The sequence below is a fragment of the Puntigrus tetrazona genome, unplaced genomic scaffold, assembly GCF_018831695.1.
Source record: "Puntigrus tetrazona isolate hp1 unplaced genomic scaffold, ASM1883169v1 S000000001, whole genome shotgun sequence".
In the NCBI taxonomy this organism is placed as follows: Eukaryota; Metazoa; Chordata; class Actinopteri; order Cypriniformes; family Cyprinidae; genus Puntigrus; species Puntigrus tetrazona.
This window is the reverse complement of record NW_025047681.1, coordinates 2,164,121-2,183,452: the sequence shown is the minus strand read 5'-3', so window position 1 is coordinate 2,183,452 and position 19,332 is coordinate 2,164,121. Positions and strand designations below refer to the sequence as shown.

At 40.2% G+C, this 19,332-nt stretch overlaps 1 protein-coding gene and 1 pseudogene across 2 annotated transcripts; both read right to left on the bottom strand.

Moving 5' to 3' along the window:
- Nucleotides 1-5,171: 5,171 nt before the first annotated feature.
- LOC122331483 (single-pass membrane and coiled-coil domain-containing protein 3-like) lies at nucleotides 5,172-9,960 on the bottom strand. 2 transcript variants are annotated; one of them, XM_043228926.1, is made up of 2 exons: nucleotides 9,880-9,946; nucleotides 5,172-6,972 (listed from the first exon to the last, which is right to left on the bottom strand). In XM_043228926.1, exon 2 carries the CDS (start codon nucleotides 6,959-6,961, stop codon nucleotides 6,296-6,298), a length of 666 nt encoding a protein of 221 aa, XP_043084861.1. In that variant the 5' UTR covers nucleotides 6,962-6,972; nucleotides 9,880-9,946; the 3' UTR covers nucleotides 5,172-6,295. The 2 variants fall into 2 exon arrangements, with proteins under 2 accessions (XP_043084861.1, XP_043084860.1); XM_043228925.1 differs by lacking the exon at nucleotides 5,172-6,972 and adding an exon at nucleotides 6,991-7,961 and having other exon boundaries at nucleotides 9,880-9,960.
- A 3,231-nt stretch (nucleotides 9,961-13,191) lies between these two features.
- Nucleotides 13,192-14,985, bottom strand: LOC122331477 (annotated as a pseudogene).
- Nucleotides 14,986-19,332: the final 4,347 nt, after the last annotated feature.

Genomic DNA, 19,332 nt, shown 5'->3' with positions numbered 1-19,332 from the left:
TCATCTGTTGCTCTCTGCGTCTTCAGATCGGTGTCGAGCACCAAACGCTGCTCAGCTGCAGGAACGAGAGTGAGTTCAGAGCTTTTATCAGCAGCTGACCGATCCGCGCTGAGGAGTGGACACTGAAGTACCTCTGGACGTAGAACAGCAGGTATCCGTTATCCCTGACGTCCTCGGACACCTCGCTCCAGCTGCTCCTTCTGACCGAGGCGTCGCTGCACCGCAGCCATCCGTCCTCGCCGCACCGACGGATCTGACTGATGTAGTGTCCTGATCACATGGTCAGTGGCGAAACCGTAAATATACCTCATTAGCAACGGTGTCTATGGGCCGCGATATGTAAGCCATTTTGTTTTTTCATTTCGACTTGACGTCATTCGCAATAGTGATCACTGAATGTTTAAAGATGCTACAAGAACGACAAGTTCACCGTTCCAAGATGGCGGCCGCGTCTACGTGCCTGGAACGGCCTAATGGGGCGTCTTTATACGTCTATGGATTGAAAGAACGAGGCGAGTGAAGACTTACCAAAAGACATATGGCTTCCCAGATGAGACACGACAGCTGAGAGTGTGTACTGTGAGCTCATGAAGACCGGAGCTTCTTCCTGTTTAAGAGACACAGATTATATGATAATTCTGTCCGTCTATAAATGTCCATCCATTCATCTAAACATCTATCCATATATATCCGTTTCATCCATTTATCTATCCATGCCTGCATCTGTCTATCTACCCCTCTACCTATCTGTGTATTTGTCTGTCTATCCATTCATCCATCTCTTTCTTTCCTGCGGTGCCTGTGGAGCAACTCTGTTCTTTTTCCTGAATATTCTCTGGAGAAGTGAACGTCTGCCTGCTCTGCTGTTTTCAGCTGGCTGCTCTGTTCTCTCTGTTGAAGATCACAGATCAAATCAGCAAAGAGAGACTGACATCAAGTTATATGATTCTGTAAGTGGCCACCAGAGGGCAGATGTTTGATAAACAGCAGCGTGCACCTTTAACGCAGGACAGCGTCAGCTCCTCTGGGATCTCCAGTGAAGTCTTCGCCTTCATCGTGGAGGACACAAAGTCAAAGCGCTTCACCAGAAGGACCAGGACCCTGCAGAGAGTGACCAGACGTTACAGATCAGCTCACGATTGGTTCTTCTCCAGATCTCTACCTGATCAGAAGCGTGTCGTACCGAGGAAGAGTGAGGAACTTCAGGGTCTTGGAGGCCTGGACTTCTCCGCACAGACTGCACATGCTATCAATGAGCGACGCCTGAAGACAACAAACGCAGACATGGGCGGATCAGAGACAAGAGAGGCTCCCGTTCGTGTAAGGATATCACTCCGGCGCTGATACTCACGCTCATGTACAGCTGCAGACTGTCTGCGAGATTCGAGTGAGGCTTGATGCTCAGCGAGAGGCAGTTTGATTCCTCTGTGAAACTCTTCTTGAGGCCACAGCTGACGAAACACAATTAGAAGGTTAAGCTTCTTCTGAACGAGAAGAATGCATTCATGTTTCGGTGGCATTAAATTACCTTTTGCAGGTGTGCTCGTTTTTGAGCTTGAACTCCATATTGGACACGGGGCAGGTGTAAGAGGGATGAGACGATCTCAAGCTCATGCTTTCCTCTTTCAGAAAGGACAGGCAAGCCATCAAGAACTTGTGTGCGTCCTGAGAGGAGATGGAGAAGGTGAATCCAACTCATACACAGCTTAACAGTTACCAAGAGTGCATAACAATAGTTCACTGCTAAAGAGATCAGGGCTTTGTTTCCGAAAAGCATTACAAGCCCAATCTGATATTAGCTCAATTGGTTTCAATGTCATTGAGTTTTGGTTTAAAAAACAGGTGTGAGACAAGCAAGTCCTAATCAATCTAGTTAAGGAGCCTGGTTTAAAGCGTACTCACATGCTGTCTGTTTCCCTTGAAAACAAAATAGTGACTTTCAATGCAGCTTTTGACTTTAGCCAGGTGTGTTTGCTTCAGGTCAGAGTCACTGCTGTCCATCCGGCTCATGTACAGGTCAGACAACGCTCTGGCAAGAAACGCATTAAAGGGTTAGTTCGCCCAAAAACTCCAAAACCGTAAGACCTTCATTCATCTTCGGACACAAATTAAGATATTTTTGATGATATCAGAGATCTGACCCTCAATAAACAGCAACAAAACTACCAGAAACGTACTAAAAACATCGGTAAAACAGTCCATGTGACATCAGTGGCTCAATTTCAGCTAAGAGAATACTTTTTTTTGCACAAAGAAGACAAAAATAATCCTTTACTCGACCATTCTTCGGTTATCAAAAGGTGTCTACTTCTGAGATGTGTTTGTTGCATGTTGTTGATGGGAAAAACCTGTGCATAGGAAGCGTTAGCATTAGTTGAACGTTACCTGATCAGCGTGGAGCTGTCCGCGTGACTCTCCTGCTGCGAGAGCAGATCTTCTCTGAAGGGAGAAACGCTGAAGAGGCACTGAATGACGGAGTTCATATAACACGTGTTTCCTAGATTTGGAAGACTGTAACGGGATAGCGTTAGTGGACAGACTTGATGAAACATTAAACAGAGGTTTCTGCATAAATATGTGAGGCTAGTTTTGCAAAAGAGTTTGTAATAATAGAGTCATTTTTTACCCGAGTGCAGCTAGATCAGCATCGACGTCCTCCTCCTTAGATGACCTCTTCTCAGACACTTCCTCTGGTTCTGACAAAGACCTGAGCAGCTCCATCAGAGGGTCCTTGTACAGACCACGCCACTGGACTCCTGAAATGTCCAGCAAGTCTCGAGGGCTAGGGAAAACATCATATGTGTGTTAACCAATACTGTTTTTTCTTGCATTGTGGCACAAAATATACTTAGAATTATAAATCTTTTAAAAATTATATTCATATTTTCAATTTCAATATATTTACACATTTACGTGAATATAGTTTGAAATACATGCATAATTAATTAAAAAATAGTTTTTCCAAATGCCCACCACTCAGCATCAATAGCATCTATGGTTTCAAAGGTCAGAGCCGCGTCTGCATCTGTAAAGAAATTAATAATCAGTCTTCGCTGATGTCTGTAGTCGTGCTGTAAGATGTTTGTTTAAACTAGAACTTCAGACTGTATTCAGGATATTTCAGAAATACAATCTGGTATCAAAACAGGTAAGAAGACATATACATCCAGAGTTGGATGAATAAATGCAGATAATTATTTCTCTCACCTCTTGTCTGCCTGAACTCTTGAGCAAAGAATCTGTCTGCAGATGTAGAAGAACCATCAACACCGAAAGAACCTTCAACTGCTGAGGAGAAGAAATAACACAAGGAATGCTCTGTTGTTTATATACCTGTTTCTTAAACAATCACGGTACAGGAGTGCACCTTTATTTTAGAGCCTTCAGAGGTCAGAAGAAGCAAAAGTAGAAGAAAAGCTGGAGAACTTCTTCCTATCTTACCTGTGATGGGTTCAGTCTCCTCAATCACGGTCTGCAGCTGAGACTGGTTTTGTTCTGAGGATCTGATGGAGGAACCGTCTACAACTACTGCTGTGAAGACAATGTTTTTCTCAGCGTTTTGTCACAAAAGTTTTATTAGGGACATAAAGGTATACAAACTAGGCAAGCTTCACGAAGTAGATCCTGGACAATCGGACGTTTAACGATTGTTACACAGAGCTAAAAAACCCCCTGATGTTGGAGGTAGGAAAAATCGTACGTAAGAGAAATCTCTAACCTTCAACTGCTGCTTTCTCCGAGCTGGCGCTCAGCAGATCTGCTTCTTGAGGCTCTTGTGAAGATCTGCCGACCGCACTCGAGTCGTCGCTGGTCTCCTGAGTCTGGATGGAAGACGACGACGACGACGACGACTCAGAAGACGAGGACGCGTGGAAGAACGACAGCATTCTGCCAAAAAAGCAGCGCAGACCTTGAAATCTGCGTTTTCCTGATGATGAAGTCGGTTCGTCATGGTCTTCGCCGGACGAGTCCATCACATCCACTGGAGAACATTGCGCAATCTTGACCCTCTTTTTCTTCACCTTTTTGGGTTTTTTATTAATTTTTTCATAAGACTGGTGGATGTGCTGCAATAATTTCTGGAAGGACAAACATAGCATTAACACTTAGCTTTATGATCTGTTCATAAAAAGTTCAGTTAGAGAATATGTTAATGTCTTACACCGGCTTTAAGAATAATCAGCCTATTTATATGTTTAAACGAATTTAAGAATGAATACAGATTTGCATAATATGCATAGACAGGTTATGTGATCCAGTTTTTAGAAGCACAGGTTGAACATTTGATGGTATTTGTCGTCAAACAAGTGCCTTTTTCTATCGGCGGTGGAATGGTGGAAAAATTAAGTCATTAAAAATATATGTTTAGTAAGTAAACCGCCTCGGCCTCGTTAAAAACCTTTTTAAAAAGCAGACTTACCTTTAACGGAGCCATTTGGATGAATGTGTAACGACTGACGAACCGCGCGAGCACTTTCAGTCGAACGCGGAATATTATTGTGACGTCACACAGCCCCCACCTCCAACGTTCCATGATCGCGCCTTTTTTTTTTTTTTTTTTTTTTTTTTTTTTTTTTTTTGTTGTCTGTTTAAATTACAGCCGATTTAATATTATTGCCTGTAAATGGTTAAATAACGTAAATAAAATCCGGCATCCATTTTTTCATCATCAAAACGTATTTTTCAAGTGAAGCTGTTATTAATATTTCATAACATTATTTATTAACAATTTTTTTGTTTTGATTGCTCAGCTTTTTACTGTAAAACGAACATCCTATGCTTCCTCCCCTCGTAATCTTGGACATATATAGCATCATATTTTTACAGGAAAAAAATGGATATGTGGATATAATTGGAATTATGCTGGTTTTAACGGAAAGTATAATGGGGTGATATTGTATGTGATGGATTCTATTGGTGGGATGTTAAATCCTATTGGAAAAATGCCCAAAACACACTACAAAAGGAATTTTTGCTAAAGTTAATGGTGCATTGTGGTGTTTTAATGGAAACCATTAGAATAGAATTATTTATATTGCTTTATTTTGTTTGTTGTTGATTCTTTTAGCTAAATTCTATAAAGCAGTTGTGAAAGTGAAAGTTGTGAGGTGTCTTATTGTAAAGACTGAATTCTCATTGTCATCCACATTATAAGCTGTTTAAAATTGCACACATATTTAGAATTGCTTTTATTATTGTTCAGTACATATACACATTGCTTGTCATACGCATACACAAAATATTTTCAGATTTTATATAGCATGTCACATATAAACAGTAATAGGACAAGTCTGCTATTAGGTTACTGATAATGTAACAGTCTTGTGAAGTAATTAAAATTAATTGCATTAAATGCATTACTTATTGTTTAGTTTTGGGTGAATTATGAAACTTTCTCACTAGTTCTCTGGGAAGAATAAAAAAATTGTAGTTATTAGTTAGTTAATAGTAAACTACTAGTGTCATCTTTGTGCTATTACTTACTAATTTGTTAATCAGAGTTTCTTGTTAGTTAACAGTTAGGTTCCTGCATTGTTAATAATGCGTTATTGATTTGTTCCTGTGTAGTTACTGATTAAAAAAGGATCTGTATTCTGAAGCGTTACCCCCACTTTATTTATTAGCAAAACTGCTAAAAAAAACAGTAAACTATTTTCTCATAATATGACAAAACCTAAGACCAACAGAAATTGAAAAGTTGCAATGTAACTACAGAAGAGTCAAGTTTTAAAAAGGAAAAATATCAATATCTTTGATCATTTTGAACTGAAATGCTTCTGGTCTAATCAGATTCAATGGTCTATGCTAAGCTATGCTAAAAGTGTTATCGCCAGATATGGAGAATGGCTGAATAGATTCCAAAACGTCAAAGCCTTTTAACTCTGTAGGAGCTGGAGAATGGGTCTATTTCCAAAAGAGTGGAGTTTTCCTTTAAGAATATACTACTGTTTATCTTTTTTTATATATATCTGAACAAATAAAAGAATGTTGAAAAGCACATAACATGACTTTTGTTTTTAACCACTGTTTTTATTGTTATTATTTAGAGTCCTGTTGAAAAAACTGCATATGCTGATGGTTATGTTTTCAAGCAGGGATGCTGGTTTAAGCTGGTTCTTTGCTGGCTCGTGCTGGTCTTTAGCTGGGCCACTTGCCCATGACCAGCTAAGGACCAGCATTAACCAGCAAAGAACCGCCATAAACCAGCTCAAACCAGCATCCCAGCTTCAAACATAACTTTACTACACAAACTTTACTACACTCTCTGAGAGAAGAGTGTCTTCATAAGTGTGCTCTACATGTTTTCAGATAAGATGGTGATGTAGGCCTCCACTTCACACAGAATATCATTGTAGGAGTCGCAGGGCATCTTCAGAACAGATAAGACGTCTTCCACTAACTGCACAGCTTCATTCAAGCTCTTTTCTCCTGATCTGCACAGAAGCTCAGTGATTCTTGCACTGCTCTGCACCAGATCTCCCAGAGCAAGCGACAGAACGGCCTGAAACTCATGCTGTTCCACTGGAGGCATCACATTCCCCAGATCACTGTTTGCCAGTCGAACAGCGACTACAGGACCGAAGACGTTCCCCAAGAGTCCCATGGTCTTCTGATGCAGATCCTTTATCATTACAGCCTTTTCTTTCAGCGACGCTCCAGAGAAGGTAATCTTCTCATAAAGATCACGTTTCTCCTTTTGAACATGTTTGTTCTCCTTCTCAGAAACATCTAGGATCAGGCACATAACATCTCTGACCCTGGCACAGTTTTTCTCAATGCTTTCACCTTCATTTGCTTCCACTGCAGGGCAAGGGCTTTGATTCAGGTGAGTGTTGAGGATCTCCAACAGTCTCTTGGTGATGGTGAAGTATTTGTGCACATAGTGGTGAAGGCTCTGCGTGGACCTTATCAGTTCTCCTTTCTTGAGCTCGTCTTTCTTCCCAAAGAGCACAGACAGCATTCCGGTGCCTTCTGCAGGTCAAGAGGAAAGCACTTGCATTTAGTAGCACATAAACACTTCTAGATAAAGATGTTTGAAAGTGAACCTTTCGATTTTGCACTGAACATTTTTTATTTCACATAAAAAATCATTGGTTAATGTTTTAACGGTTTATTTAATCGAATACAGAGAATGTAGCAGACAGATTTAGATACAGCATTTAACAATCATTTAAAAGAAATGCATGTCTCTTATCTGAATACCAAAAATATAACACTCATCCACAATGGTAAAAAAAAAAAAAAAACAATCAGAAAAAACTGTGGATGTAATTGCCAACTCTTCGAGTGATCTCAAGTCTTACTTTGACATAGGTTATGTTGTCCTGATATTTTTCAGACGCTGGCCTGAATTCTTTCAGAGCCCTGTCATACTCTGCCAGAGCACTCTCGAGTTGATCACGCTCAATGCTTCCTAGAATGGCACTTACAATCATATCGATCCCCATGAATAACACCCCAACTACAACACTGGCCATAAACCCGGTTGCAAGCAAACCACATGCCAGTGCAACGTTTGTCAGAATGTATCCATTTGTAATTAGCCAACCAACTAAAAATGTGGAGGCAAGGCCTGTAGCACCACAAACTGCACTGATAATGCTTGAGAATTGTTTATATTCATAATCAGGAAGATACATGTTTTTCAGTTTCTCATACAGCGTCGGTTCCAGCTTCTCCTTCATTCGCTGGTCAATCTTCGCCACTTCTACCTGGATCTCACGGATGCGTCCAATGATTACGTCACAGTTCTGCTTCACAGTAGCATTCTCGTTCAGGATGACTGGACTGAAGAACAAGCCTAAGTGCTCCTTAAGAGCCTCGATAAGTTGGTTGGTGGCTCGGAAGTTGTTTTTCATCAATAATCGAAGCTCTTGAGTTTTGCGTATAAGCCTTTCCCTTCTTTCTGGATTTCCAGGGTAGAAGATATCACTCCAAGACATGTTTCTTTAAATTAGGGTCTTGAAATAAAAAAACGGAAACAGTTATTTCAACATCACCAAGGTGTTATTGTGATAAACACGAATTAATAAGTCTCTAGGAACACTTAACTTATTAACTCTGGGGGAGTTGGAGAATGAGTCTATTTCCAAAAAAGTTAAGTTTGACCGTTTTTGAAACCATTGAGTCAATCTCGAGGTCTGGAGATAGATAATTGAATCCTATTAGACCAGTACCATCACGTTTAAAAATGACAGAGTCTTTATATATATATATTTTTTCTATTTAAAACTTGACTGTTCTATAGTTATATTGTGACCAGCAAAAAATTCAAAGCTGCAATTTTCAAGCTGTTCAATGTTTTATGCTAAACTGTGCTAAAAGTGCTATGGCCAGACCAAGAGATCGACTAAATAGATTCCAAAACAGTAAAACTCAACTTATTAATTAAGTGGAGTGTTCCTTTAATAAGACTCCATACATGGATAGGGCAAGTGTGCGCAACACAAACAATGGGTCTCGTTTACTAACCATGTGTATGCTCAAATTTGTATGAATAATTTAAAAACAACTCACAATTCACCAACAATTTCATTTTAAAACGTATTCTAAATTCAGGAAAAAGTAGAGACAACTGAAACCACACATACACAAAAGCTCTTTTGTACAAATGTACAAATGCGGAACAATCCATGCCATTATTAGTGAATGAAACCCATTGTTTTCACATGTAAGATAAGTGATATAAGTTGAAATAGAACATCTGCACACTCCCTTAAATCACAGGCTATTTATTAACCAACATTTTGGCTAGTAGCCTTTGTTCAAGGTGTTATGGGAGGAACAGGGGAAAGGTTTGCTTTCATTGAAAGACGTGGTTGCAGAAAACCTGATTCCTCACCGTTCTCGTGATCATTAAAACTCCACGAGCTGAGATCTTGAATGGAGCCCCAGGCCAAGAGAGAATGACAGTTATTTCGGTTTTTCTTGCGAATGAACTGTTGATATCTTCTCACCAAGCTGCTTGGAGATGGTCTTATGACCCATTCCAGCCTTGTTTAGGTCTACAATCGTATCCATGACGCCCTTGGACAGCTTTTTGACTCTTGAGTCTTGTAGTTTGACTCAAGACTATTGATTTACTCTTATCTTATTGGTTCAATAAACACTTCAGATGTAAAAACACATTTTTATCTTCATTTGACTCATGCGCACATACGTATAAAATACAATGCAATAATACAATATAATAAAATGCATGAATGTTTAAAGTCTGTGTAGGCTCCCATTAGCCAAATTTTGCATTTATCATCTGTAATGCTATGTGTAACCTCTAGATGGATGTATAACCATAATTTAAGTACAAACAAAAAAACAAAACACATAAGCTGTGTAGGCTATCATGTGTTCACATACTGATTTTCTGATATGTAAGAGTAAACTTATGCCATAGGACACATTAATACGTCAATTACAGTAAAGTTTACTCTAGCTTATAAGAAAATCATCACGTGAACATGTTTCTCGGAGGATTGACTACCAGATAAATTACACTATCAAGGTCCAGCAAAGTATGAAATACATTATCAAAATACTCCATCTGCCATAACTGGTTCAACTCTAATGTGATGAATCTATACTTTCCATATGGAAAGAAAACCGATCTCTCGACAGCGATGCTCTGCTTACATGAAAGTGTCATACAACCAAAGTGTTTTTTACGAGCCATTGATGTTTCTTGTTTGACCAAATTTGTCATGATCAGTTTGACCATTATCGTTCAGACCTATACACTTTGAATTAGTTGTAGGGATTCATTTAATACTGTCTTTTAAAAAAAATCTCCAAATATCTGTCCGTTCTCGGACATTCCCATTCCCAGCTTTAAAAATCAAAACACTTCAAATAAGCTTAAGATGAACAACTGTTGTTACTTACCCGATTCTGTTTTCAAGACTTAAAGATTGCCTGAGGGGTTCTGATGCCTCCTGGAGGAGTGACACAGATACTGAACACAAAGCATCCGCTCCAGAGCTTTATATTGTCACTTTCAGCTGATGTTTTCACTTTCAAGATGAGTCACAAAACCGATTTTTAGAAGAAACTGACACAAGACTTTTTTATGTATATATATATTTATCCTTTGTTTTGCCAGCAAATCCTATTGAGACATCACAGTCTTTTCTTCCAAGGAGACCTGGTCAAAACAACAGCACATTGTATTATACATAAAATCAGTTTCAAAACAAAGCGAATCATAAAAGTAAGATCAAACGTGTACAAGTCTTCTTTTAAACAGACCGCAAAAGACATTTAAAAGTAGCCAGGGATGGCAAAGACTCTAATTAAAGTACATTTTACAAATTGCTCCAAGCCAATATAGAGCGTCAAAGGAGAAGGCACATTTTCCTAATTCTGAGAAGACCATGCCACTGATTCATAAAGTTTACAGTGATGAGCACCTAAATCTGCAGCACAAACTAAACATAGACAAATTTCCTTAATAAGGATGCATATATAATGTCACCCCAATCCAACGGTTCTCAATCCCAGTCCTCGCGCCCCACCGTTCAGCATATTTTCTATGTCTCTCCTTGTTAACACGCCTGATTCAAGTCAAGTCAAGTGGCTTTTTATTGTCATATCAACTACATATAGCTGTGCAGTACATAGTGAAATGAGACAGCGTTTCTCCAGGACCTGGTGCTACATGAAGTCACAATCATAATCAGCTGATAATCAGCTCTTTAAAAGAGAACGCGTTCCAATCGACGTGGTCCCTACACGGTGTTCATTGCTGCCCACTCCCTGAGCAGGGGAAAGTTTACTTCACTTCGGAACATTCATTCACAAATTTACGCTGAATATGATTTAAGTTAAGCCTCGCACACGTCCATGCACTTTGAATGAATCGTATAAGTTTGTTCCGAAACGGAATCAAGGCGGAATATCCAGTGATGTCCAATTCACATACATTCGAATAAGCAGTTTCTTAAACAATACAAGAACTCCAATTTTGGTTTTCGTTTCTTCAGCAATTTGTCAATGTGTTTATTAAAAGCTAATTCTTTTTTTACCCGTATCCCTAAACGCTTACATGACTCAACCTTACAATTGTTTTACCGTCTAAAGTTGAGAGTACCTTATCCGGCTGTTTTAGAGGAAGTACTGTTTTTAAATTTAAAACCAACTGTAACAATCAACGTTGTATGCTATTAAATGCTTTTTGTAAATTTAGTAGATGCTTAGGCTCAGAAGATAAATTTTGTCTCCTGACAGTTTAGACGAATATTGGCTCGCTGATAAAACCGTATGTCTGGGGACGTGTGAAGGTTTAAGATTAGCTAACACCGTTTACAGGAATATACTGTTTTTCTGAGGAAGTGAAAGAACTGCTCTTTCAGGGTGGGGTGGAAATGCGTTGACTTTCTGACCGGGTATGCTGTGTGCAAAGTTCAAGATCCTTGTTTTGTAATTAAAACGTTAATTCGAAAGCATGCTATTATCAGTGTATTAAAAAGAGTTGCGGCTCCGACAAGTTTTTTGTTCCGTCGTCCATGAGGTGCCAAATCACACCAAGAGCGAAGCGAGTAGATTCACGAGACTATAAGCAAGCTTGATTTGTGACTGTCTGCGATCAGCTCCAGTGGCCATGAAGTTGATCTGGACTTCAGTGCAGGCGTCTAAGATCCTAAACATCTTAAACACATCTAACTGGTATCTAAAAGGAAACTGTAGGAGCACACAAAGATGAAGAGTACAAATAATAAGTCTTCAGTAATACACAAAGGGGCATATACATGCACCTTCAAAAGCGTTAACGCAGCAAATGTAAATGCATTGAATTTGATCGCCTCAACTCCACATACTCAATTATTTCGACGATTGGTTGATATTAGCTCAATAAGAGCAGATGTCAGTTCAACATCGAGATGTTGTTCTGTCTCACATGGGGGAGTTGGATTTGAGACTGAACGCCAAGAAGAGTGTATTGCGTCCCGCTCAGAGGACCACATACCTACACGTGGTGTGGGATTCGACCACGATGTGGGCACAATTGTCTCCTGCTCGTGTGCAGTCGATCCTCACATCAGTCGAGAGAGTCAAGGAAGGCCAGTCATTCACTGTCAAGCAGTATCAGAGACTGCTGGGGTTGATGGCAGCTGCGTCCAACGTGATACCTTTTGGCCTGCTGTACATGAGACCCCTACAGTGGTGGCTCAGGACCAAGGGGTTCTCCCCGAGGGGAAACCCACTTCGCAAGATCAAAGTGTCACGCCGTGCAGTTTGTGCCTTAGACTTGTGGAGGAAACCTTGGTTCCTGAATCAGGGCCCAATGTTAGGAGCTCTTTGTCGCCGCATCTCGCTTGCGACAGATGCATCCCTAACCGGTTGGAGCGCAGTGCTGAATGGGCGCCCGGCCCACGGTCTGTGGAGTGATCACCACCAGGGGTGGCATATCAATCTGCTAGAGATGTTAGCTGTATTTCGTGCTCTGAAGCACTTCCTCCCACACCTGAGAGGTCACCATGTGTTGGTGCACACCGACAACACAGCGGTGGTCTCTTACATCAACCACCAGGGAGGTCTGCGTTCGCGCCCCTTGAACAAGCTGGCGCACCAGATCCTTGTGTGGTCCCAGGACAAAATCCACTCGCTGAGAGCGACCTACATTCCTGGGCATCTCAATATGGGAGCCGACACCGTGGAGGAATCATGTAAATTAGTTACACGATTCCTCCACGGTGTGCTGAGGATGAGACCTCCAGTGCGGACCAGAGTTCCCCCCTGGGATTTGGTTGTGGTGTTAGAGCAGGGATGTCAAACTCAGTTGTACAAGGGGCAAAATTCAATACACACTTTAGGTCGCGGGCCGAACAGGATAAACATTTATTTAACACACTAAAACTAAATGTTTTTGGAACATAAATATGAATAAAAACAGACAGGAATATTATTCTGAAACAAACTTAAACCTTAAATTACTTCTATTTAATTTTTTGCTCTTCATAAAAATATCTTGTTAAATATAATATTCAAATTCCTTTGCTCCTATGTCAATGTATATAAAAAAAATAAACTTAAATATCCCAAAAGATTTTGCTCTCCTTAAAAATATCTCCTGTCGAAATTATACAAGTTAGAAATATGAACATGCTACAAAACCTGGAAATATACATAAAATGTGTGCTTTTCAGCAATAACAATTAAAATCATTCAGTTTTCTTTGCTCTTATGACTCTGATCTGATTATATGCTCTGACCGCAGCCGGATACCTGGCATCTTTTTTTGGCAACGAGTTCGTTTACGTTTGGTGTAAAGTCCTGTGTTGTGGAGATTCTCAGGATGGACAGCAGGTGCTCATCAGTGAGACGACTTCTGTGTGCTGTTTTGTTAATCTTCATCACTGAGAAGAGCTTCTCACACAGATATGTGCTCACAAACATGCACAAGGTTCGAGCCGCATGAAGACGGAGCTGAGGCATTGATGTAGGGATGGAGTGAATGAACAGTGTCGTACTTTGCCTTCAGTGTCCCATTACACTGCAGCTCAATCAGTTCCATCTGAATCTGCGCAGGTGCAGTTTCAACATCGACGGCAAATGGGTTGCAAAGCAACTCAAAACTCTTTTTTTGTGCTTCAAAGTCACTAAAACGCCGTGCGAACCTGCTCAGTAGTGTGCTCAGTTTGTCGGCAAAGTCCGTTTTGGGGAACACATTTGTGCTGACTTGGTTCAACATTACTTGGCAACAGGGAAAGTGAGGCAAGTTGCACTGTTGCATTTGTGTCTCCCATAAAAGCAGCTTCACTTGAAATGCCTTCACTGCGTCATACATGTCAGTAATCATGCGGTCACGTCCCTGGAGCTGCAGATTTAAGGCGTTAAGATGAGCTGTCAGCCAGCAACGACAACTCACACTTCCATTTTTCCTCCCTCAAAATGGTGGAGTCTTTTCCTTTACTGTCCATGAACTGACAGATTTCGTTGCTGAGCTCAAAAATTCTGTTGAGAACTTTCCCCCGACTTAGCCAACGCACCTCTGTATGATAGGGAATGTCAGCAAACTCTGAATCTATCTCCCGCATAAAGGACCGAAACTGCCAGTGATTTAACCCTTTAGCTTGGATAAAGTTTACGGTTTGCGTTACAGTGCTCATTACATGGTCCATCTTCAGGACTTTGCCACATAGTGCTTCCTGGTGTATGATGCAGTGATATGCTGTTAACTCACCAGTACAGTTCTCCTCCTGCATCTTCACTCGCATCCTTCCCACTAGTTCACTTTTTGCACTGCACATAGCCGGCACTCCATCAGTTGTAAGTCCAATAAGTTTGTCCCAGGGCAGTTTCATGTCGGTTACACTTTGACATACGTTTTCAAAAATGTCTTTTCCAGTCGTTGTCCCGTGCATCGATTTAATGTCCATTACTTCCTCTGTTACGCACAAATTGGAGTCCACTCCACGGATGAAGATAACCAGTTCAGTATCAGTCATATCAGTACTTTCATCCACAGCAAGAGAGTAGACAATAAAGTCTTTGCTTCTTTCACTCAACTGTGCTCTTAGATCAGTGGCCATCTCACAAATTCGATCAGTAACTGTATTTCTACTCAGACTTATATTTGCCAGCATCTGCTTTTTGTCTGGACATAACACGTCGAACACCTTGATCATGCAGCTCTTCAAAAATTCTCCCTCCGTAAATGGCCGAGCTGATTTGGTGATCTCCTCTGCCACGATAAAACTTGCTTTCACAGCAGCTTCACTTTGTGATTTTGCACGGGTAAAAAACGTCTGCTGGAATGATAGATTCTTCTTTAACTCTTCTGCTTTCGGTTTCTTCTGCTCTGAATCCAGGTCTTTCAGGTTATCCTTGTTTTGTCTCAAAGTGCCGTCTTATATTGAATTCTTTAATTACAGCCACATTAGCTCCACAAATGAGACATACGGGTTTACCGGCAATGTCACTAAACATATACTCAGCCTCCCATCGATTATTAAAGGCTCTGTTTTCAGAATCAACTTTTCTTTTTGGCATCGTGACTGGTATCTTCGGCTAACGGCTATCTTCATTATATCTTGTAATAGCTAGACTTAATTGACGCGAGAAGTACGCGGCAAGGCAGCTGAAGCGTTGCATTATGCCATAATGATTATGGGATCTGTAGTTCTGTGCAGTATTGTGTTATCAGCGCTTTATATCGATGGACCATGAATAACAATAATGTAAAATGATCTTGCGGGCCATGATTACAAGGTGGGCCGGATGTGGCCCGCGGGCCGTGAGTTTGACACATGTGTGTTAGAGGCTCTGTGTAAGGCACCCTTCGAGCCCCTCGAAGAGGTTCCCTTACCTGTCTTATCTTATAAGACAGCATTTCTCCTCGCCATCACCTCTCTTCGGAGGGTGGGAGATCTACAGGCCCTCTCAGTGGCAGGCATGGCCAAGGCTTTTGTATACCCACGAGTGGGTTATACACCTAAAGTGCCCTCTGTTAGACCGCAACCAATCATACTGCAGGCCTTCTGTCCTCCCCCTTCCAGGACCTAGATCAGCAAAAGTCCAACTGCATGTGTCCAGTGCGAGCACTGGACACTTATGTGCGCAGAACTGCGTCTCTGCGGAGGTCGGACCACTTACTCATTTGTTTTGGTCCGACAAACAGGGGTGGTGCTGCTGCTAAGCGGACTATTAGCAGGTGGATAGTTGAGGCTATCCAACTGGCCTATGAGGCCTCTGCACTCCCATGCCCTCTCGGGCTCAGAGCGTACTCAACTAGGGGTATGGCGGCCTCCAAGGCCTATCTTAGCGGTGTGCCCCTTGGGGACATCTGCAACGCTGCTGGGTGGTCCACGCCCTCCACTTTTGCCCGTTTTTACAATCTAGACATGAGGGCCACCCCTGGCTCCTCTGTCTTATCCTGATGGGTGGTCTGAGGACCCCTTTTCAGGCAGGGCCTTGGAACTATGGCGGCGTGGGCATCTCGTTCCCAAAGCGTTTATGACGCAGCTCGAGTTCCTGAAGAGGAACGTCCCAGGTTACAAATGTAACCATGGTTCCTCTAGGGAACGAGACGCTGTGTCCCGATGCCATACTTCCCGCACCCCTGCCAGCGCTTACTTCACTACAGAGGCGCCGGCCTCGCAGAGCGTGACTTTATACTTCCTGGTCGGTGACGTCATCTCGTCCATGACATGGCTCCCCTCCATTGGACAGATTTCACACGTGGGTTCAAAGCGGCTCACGCTGAAGGCGTTCCCAAAGCATTTGTGAAGGGAGCGTCTCGTTCCCTAGAGAAACCATGGTTACATTTGTAACCTGAGATGTTATGGAATACACTGGCTCGCAGTGAGTTCACAGTTTTATCAGTCACATTTAATTTACTAAAACATGTTAAATCTGAGCTAAACGGTCCGTTGTTGCTTTCAGTATGTCTAAAAGATCATATAAGATGAACTCAAATTTCACTAACGCACATAATCACCTGAGATGGTCAACCGTCATATACAGTTAATATTGTTTCAGCGAAAATAGATATAAAATATTTGTCTAATTAAAGATTCTGCATGTTGCCGTCACTGCTAGTTAAGATAAACTCAGATTAAGAGTAAGGCCTACAAATAGCTTCCCGATGGAAATTTTTTACGAAAATTATTGTTTTAAATAAATTATTGTACATACTTCCCGTATTTCAAATGACAAGTGATCAACTTATAACTTATATTAATTATACATACACAAAACTGCTCATTCCCATGGCTATGTACAGCAGTCAAAAACAAAATGCAGAATAAATATAATGAAAATCATCTCTAATGTTAAAACTGATGACATCACTTTACTTCCTCCTTCCTATTTTCTAAAGATCTGTGATACAACACCCACGTTACTTCTTCGACGTTTCAATGTTTGAAAACTAATCTCCTTATTTCCTACATTTTCATTATTTTCATGTATTTCATCATTATTTTTGTAACTCTTACTACATATCCCCTCTCGCACAATAGTTTGCTCTATATGTATAATTTATAACTTCAATGACACTTTTAGAAGTTAAGTTTTCATATTGCATTTGCAGACACACTGTGATCTTGAATTAGATCAATAGTAAAACCCATGTCTAATTTTGAAGAATTATAAAAACAAAGTTTACAGTGTAGTCTTCATTTACACAAGTGTAAAAACCTTATTTACTGTACTATACACGGTTCAATAAAGGTTGGATTTGCCAGTTCACCTAAAATGTTTATAAAAATGTATAAAAGCACCTGTTGTGTCAAATCTCGACCCACCAAGCAGCTATATTCTATAGCTTTTAATTGACTAGCAGTAAATATTTTTGGTAATGTAATGTAAAAAATACTATGTATTACCGCTATTAAAGTTATAAAAATTAATACAGAAATATTGCTGTTGCAATAAGATAATTGTTCTGTAAAAATAGTTAAAATTTTTACAATAATAATATTTGGTATAATTTCTTAATTTTCACATTTAACTTTGTTGTTGAATTAATTGTGCAGTCCTGTTTAACTAATAACATTTTTATTTGATTAAAAACGTCTGTTTTGAAAAGCCTGGTTGGAAAGACCCTAGAGAGGCAGACAGGATTTACACAAAACTCAAAGGTTTGGAGGTAAAAAACCTTGAGAGGGAACCAGACTCAGCATGGTGGGACCCATCCCCTTCGAGAACAGTGCACACATTAAAATTACATTCATTTTACCTACTTAATATGGAAAATTAATATATTTAGAAAATAAACCAATTATGTAATATGGCCAACATAAGATTAATTGGTCATCCAATTATTAGATGAAGGAAGTTGACCACTGAAACATCTTCCACCATCTAGTCTTGGACTCATCAGACAGACTGGATATCCTGTGGTAGAAGAAGCAAAACAGAGGTGATACTGTTAGTCAAATGAACCATCTTACACTAAGAGATCTTATGTGATGTGAAACTGTAGCTGACGGCTGCATAGTTACAATTTGATCTCTGATGGTATCAATCTTAGAAGTAAAGAAATTCATGAAGTCATTACTGCTATACTCTTTGGGAATGTTAGCACCTGTTGACATTTTATTTTTCGTTAATTTAGTTACTGTTTTGACTAAATACCGGTGGTTGTGTTTGTTTTCTTCTAAAAGAGAGAAAATAATCAGATCTTGCAATTTTTAATGCTTTTCTGTATGACAGGATACTCTCCCACCAGTCAATACGAAATACTTCTAATTGAGTTTTTTAGCTCCATTTTCCGGGCTGCTCTCTTTAGGGTGCGTGTGTTGTCATTATACCATTGAGTCAGAATGTTTTCTTTCATCTTTTTTAAGTGCAAAGGAGCAACTGTATCTAAAGCTAGAAAAAAGAGAGTGCATAGTTTCTGTTATATCATCAAGTTTTTGCGTCGTATTGGATGTGCTAAGGAATTGGGAAAAGTCAGGAAGATTACTTAGAACAAAACAGAGGGTTTCCATCAGTATTCCACATAACAGTACATTGTCATAATAAAGATAATAAAGTCAGCGCGATACTCTGTGCCATGATGTTTGATCCACCTTACCAGTTTTGATATCTCCACTCCAAGTTTGGAAGCTATGTCCATGCCACCTCTAAGTCCACCGAGTTCCACCATTTTCCCTGGACCAAGAATCAATCTGTACTGGCTAAAACACTCCCAATGCATTGCCATAAAACTCTGGTGCTTTTTGCTAGCATTTTAGTAATGTTCTTAAAGCTCTTTAATTGTTTTAAAGAACTTATGTTTTAGATTCGTATCTCATACACCATATGTGCAGAACTGGTCCAGTTTTTCTTATATACACCGTTGGTAATGTATCATTATGTGATGTTTTGGTATTAGGTTTATTTCAGGAAAAATTTTTTTGCAAAGCTGATGTTCAATTATTAAACGTTTAAGATAAATGGTCATGCCTTCTGTAAGGACTGGTGAAAATACAATGTCTGAAGAAGTAAGAGCAAAAGACACCAGTGTCTATCATCTCTTTGCACTAAATCACCAAATAACAGGCATGTTGCGCAACAAGCACCAAGATTATATGACATTCAAACCCAAATTGTTGCTTCTGAACAACAATTTGACCATCGGTGGACGGTTCCTTTTTTTAAGTTGACTTTTACTGTTTCTAAAATGGGAATATAGGCAAATTTAGCTGTTACAACAACTTGATCGAATGTACTAGTAGTTTTATTTCTCCTGCAAGCACTATTTCAGTTGGTTCAAATTTTTTTGTTTGGCTTCTGAATTGAACAAAGTAAATGGATTTCCCAAACGCTGAATTGAACTTTCTATTGTCCTTTTAGTAGCAATGTCATTTGGAGACAGACAGAGCAAAGCTGCATCCTGGGCTTGACTGTGAA

Coding starts and splice junctions, on each gene's coding strand:
- LOC122331483 (XM_043228925.1), bottom strand. CDS start 7,943: ATGTCTTGGAGTGATATCTTCTACCCTGGAAATCCAGAAAGAAGGGAA.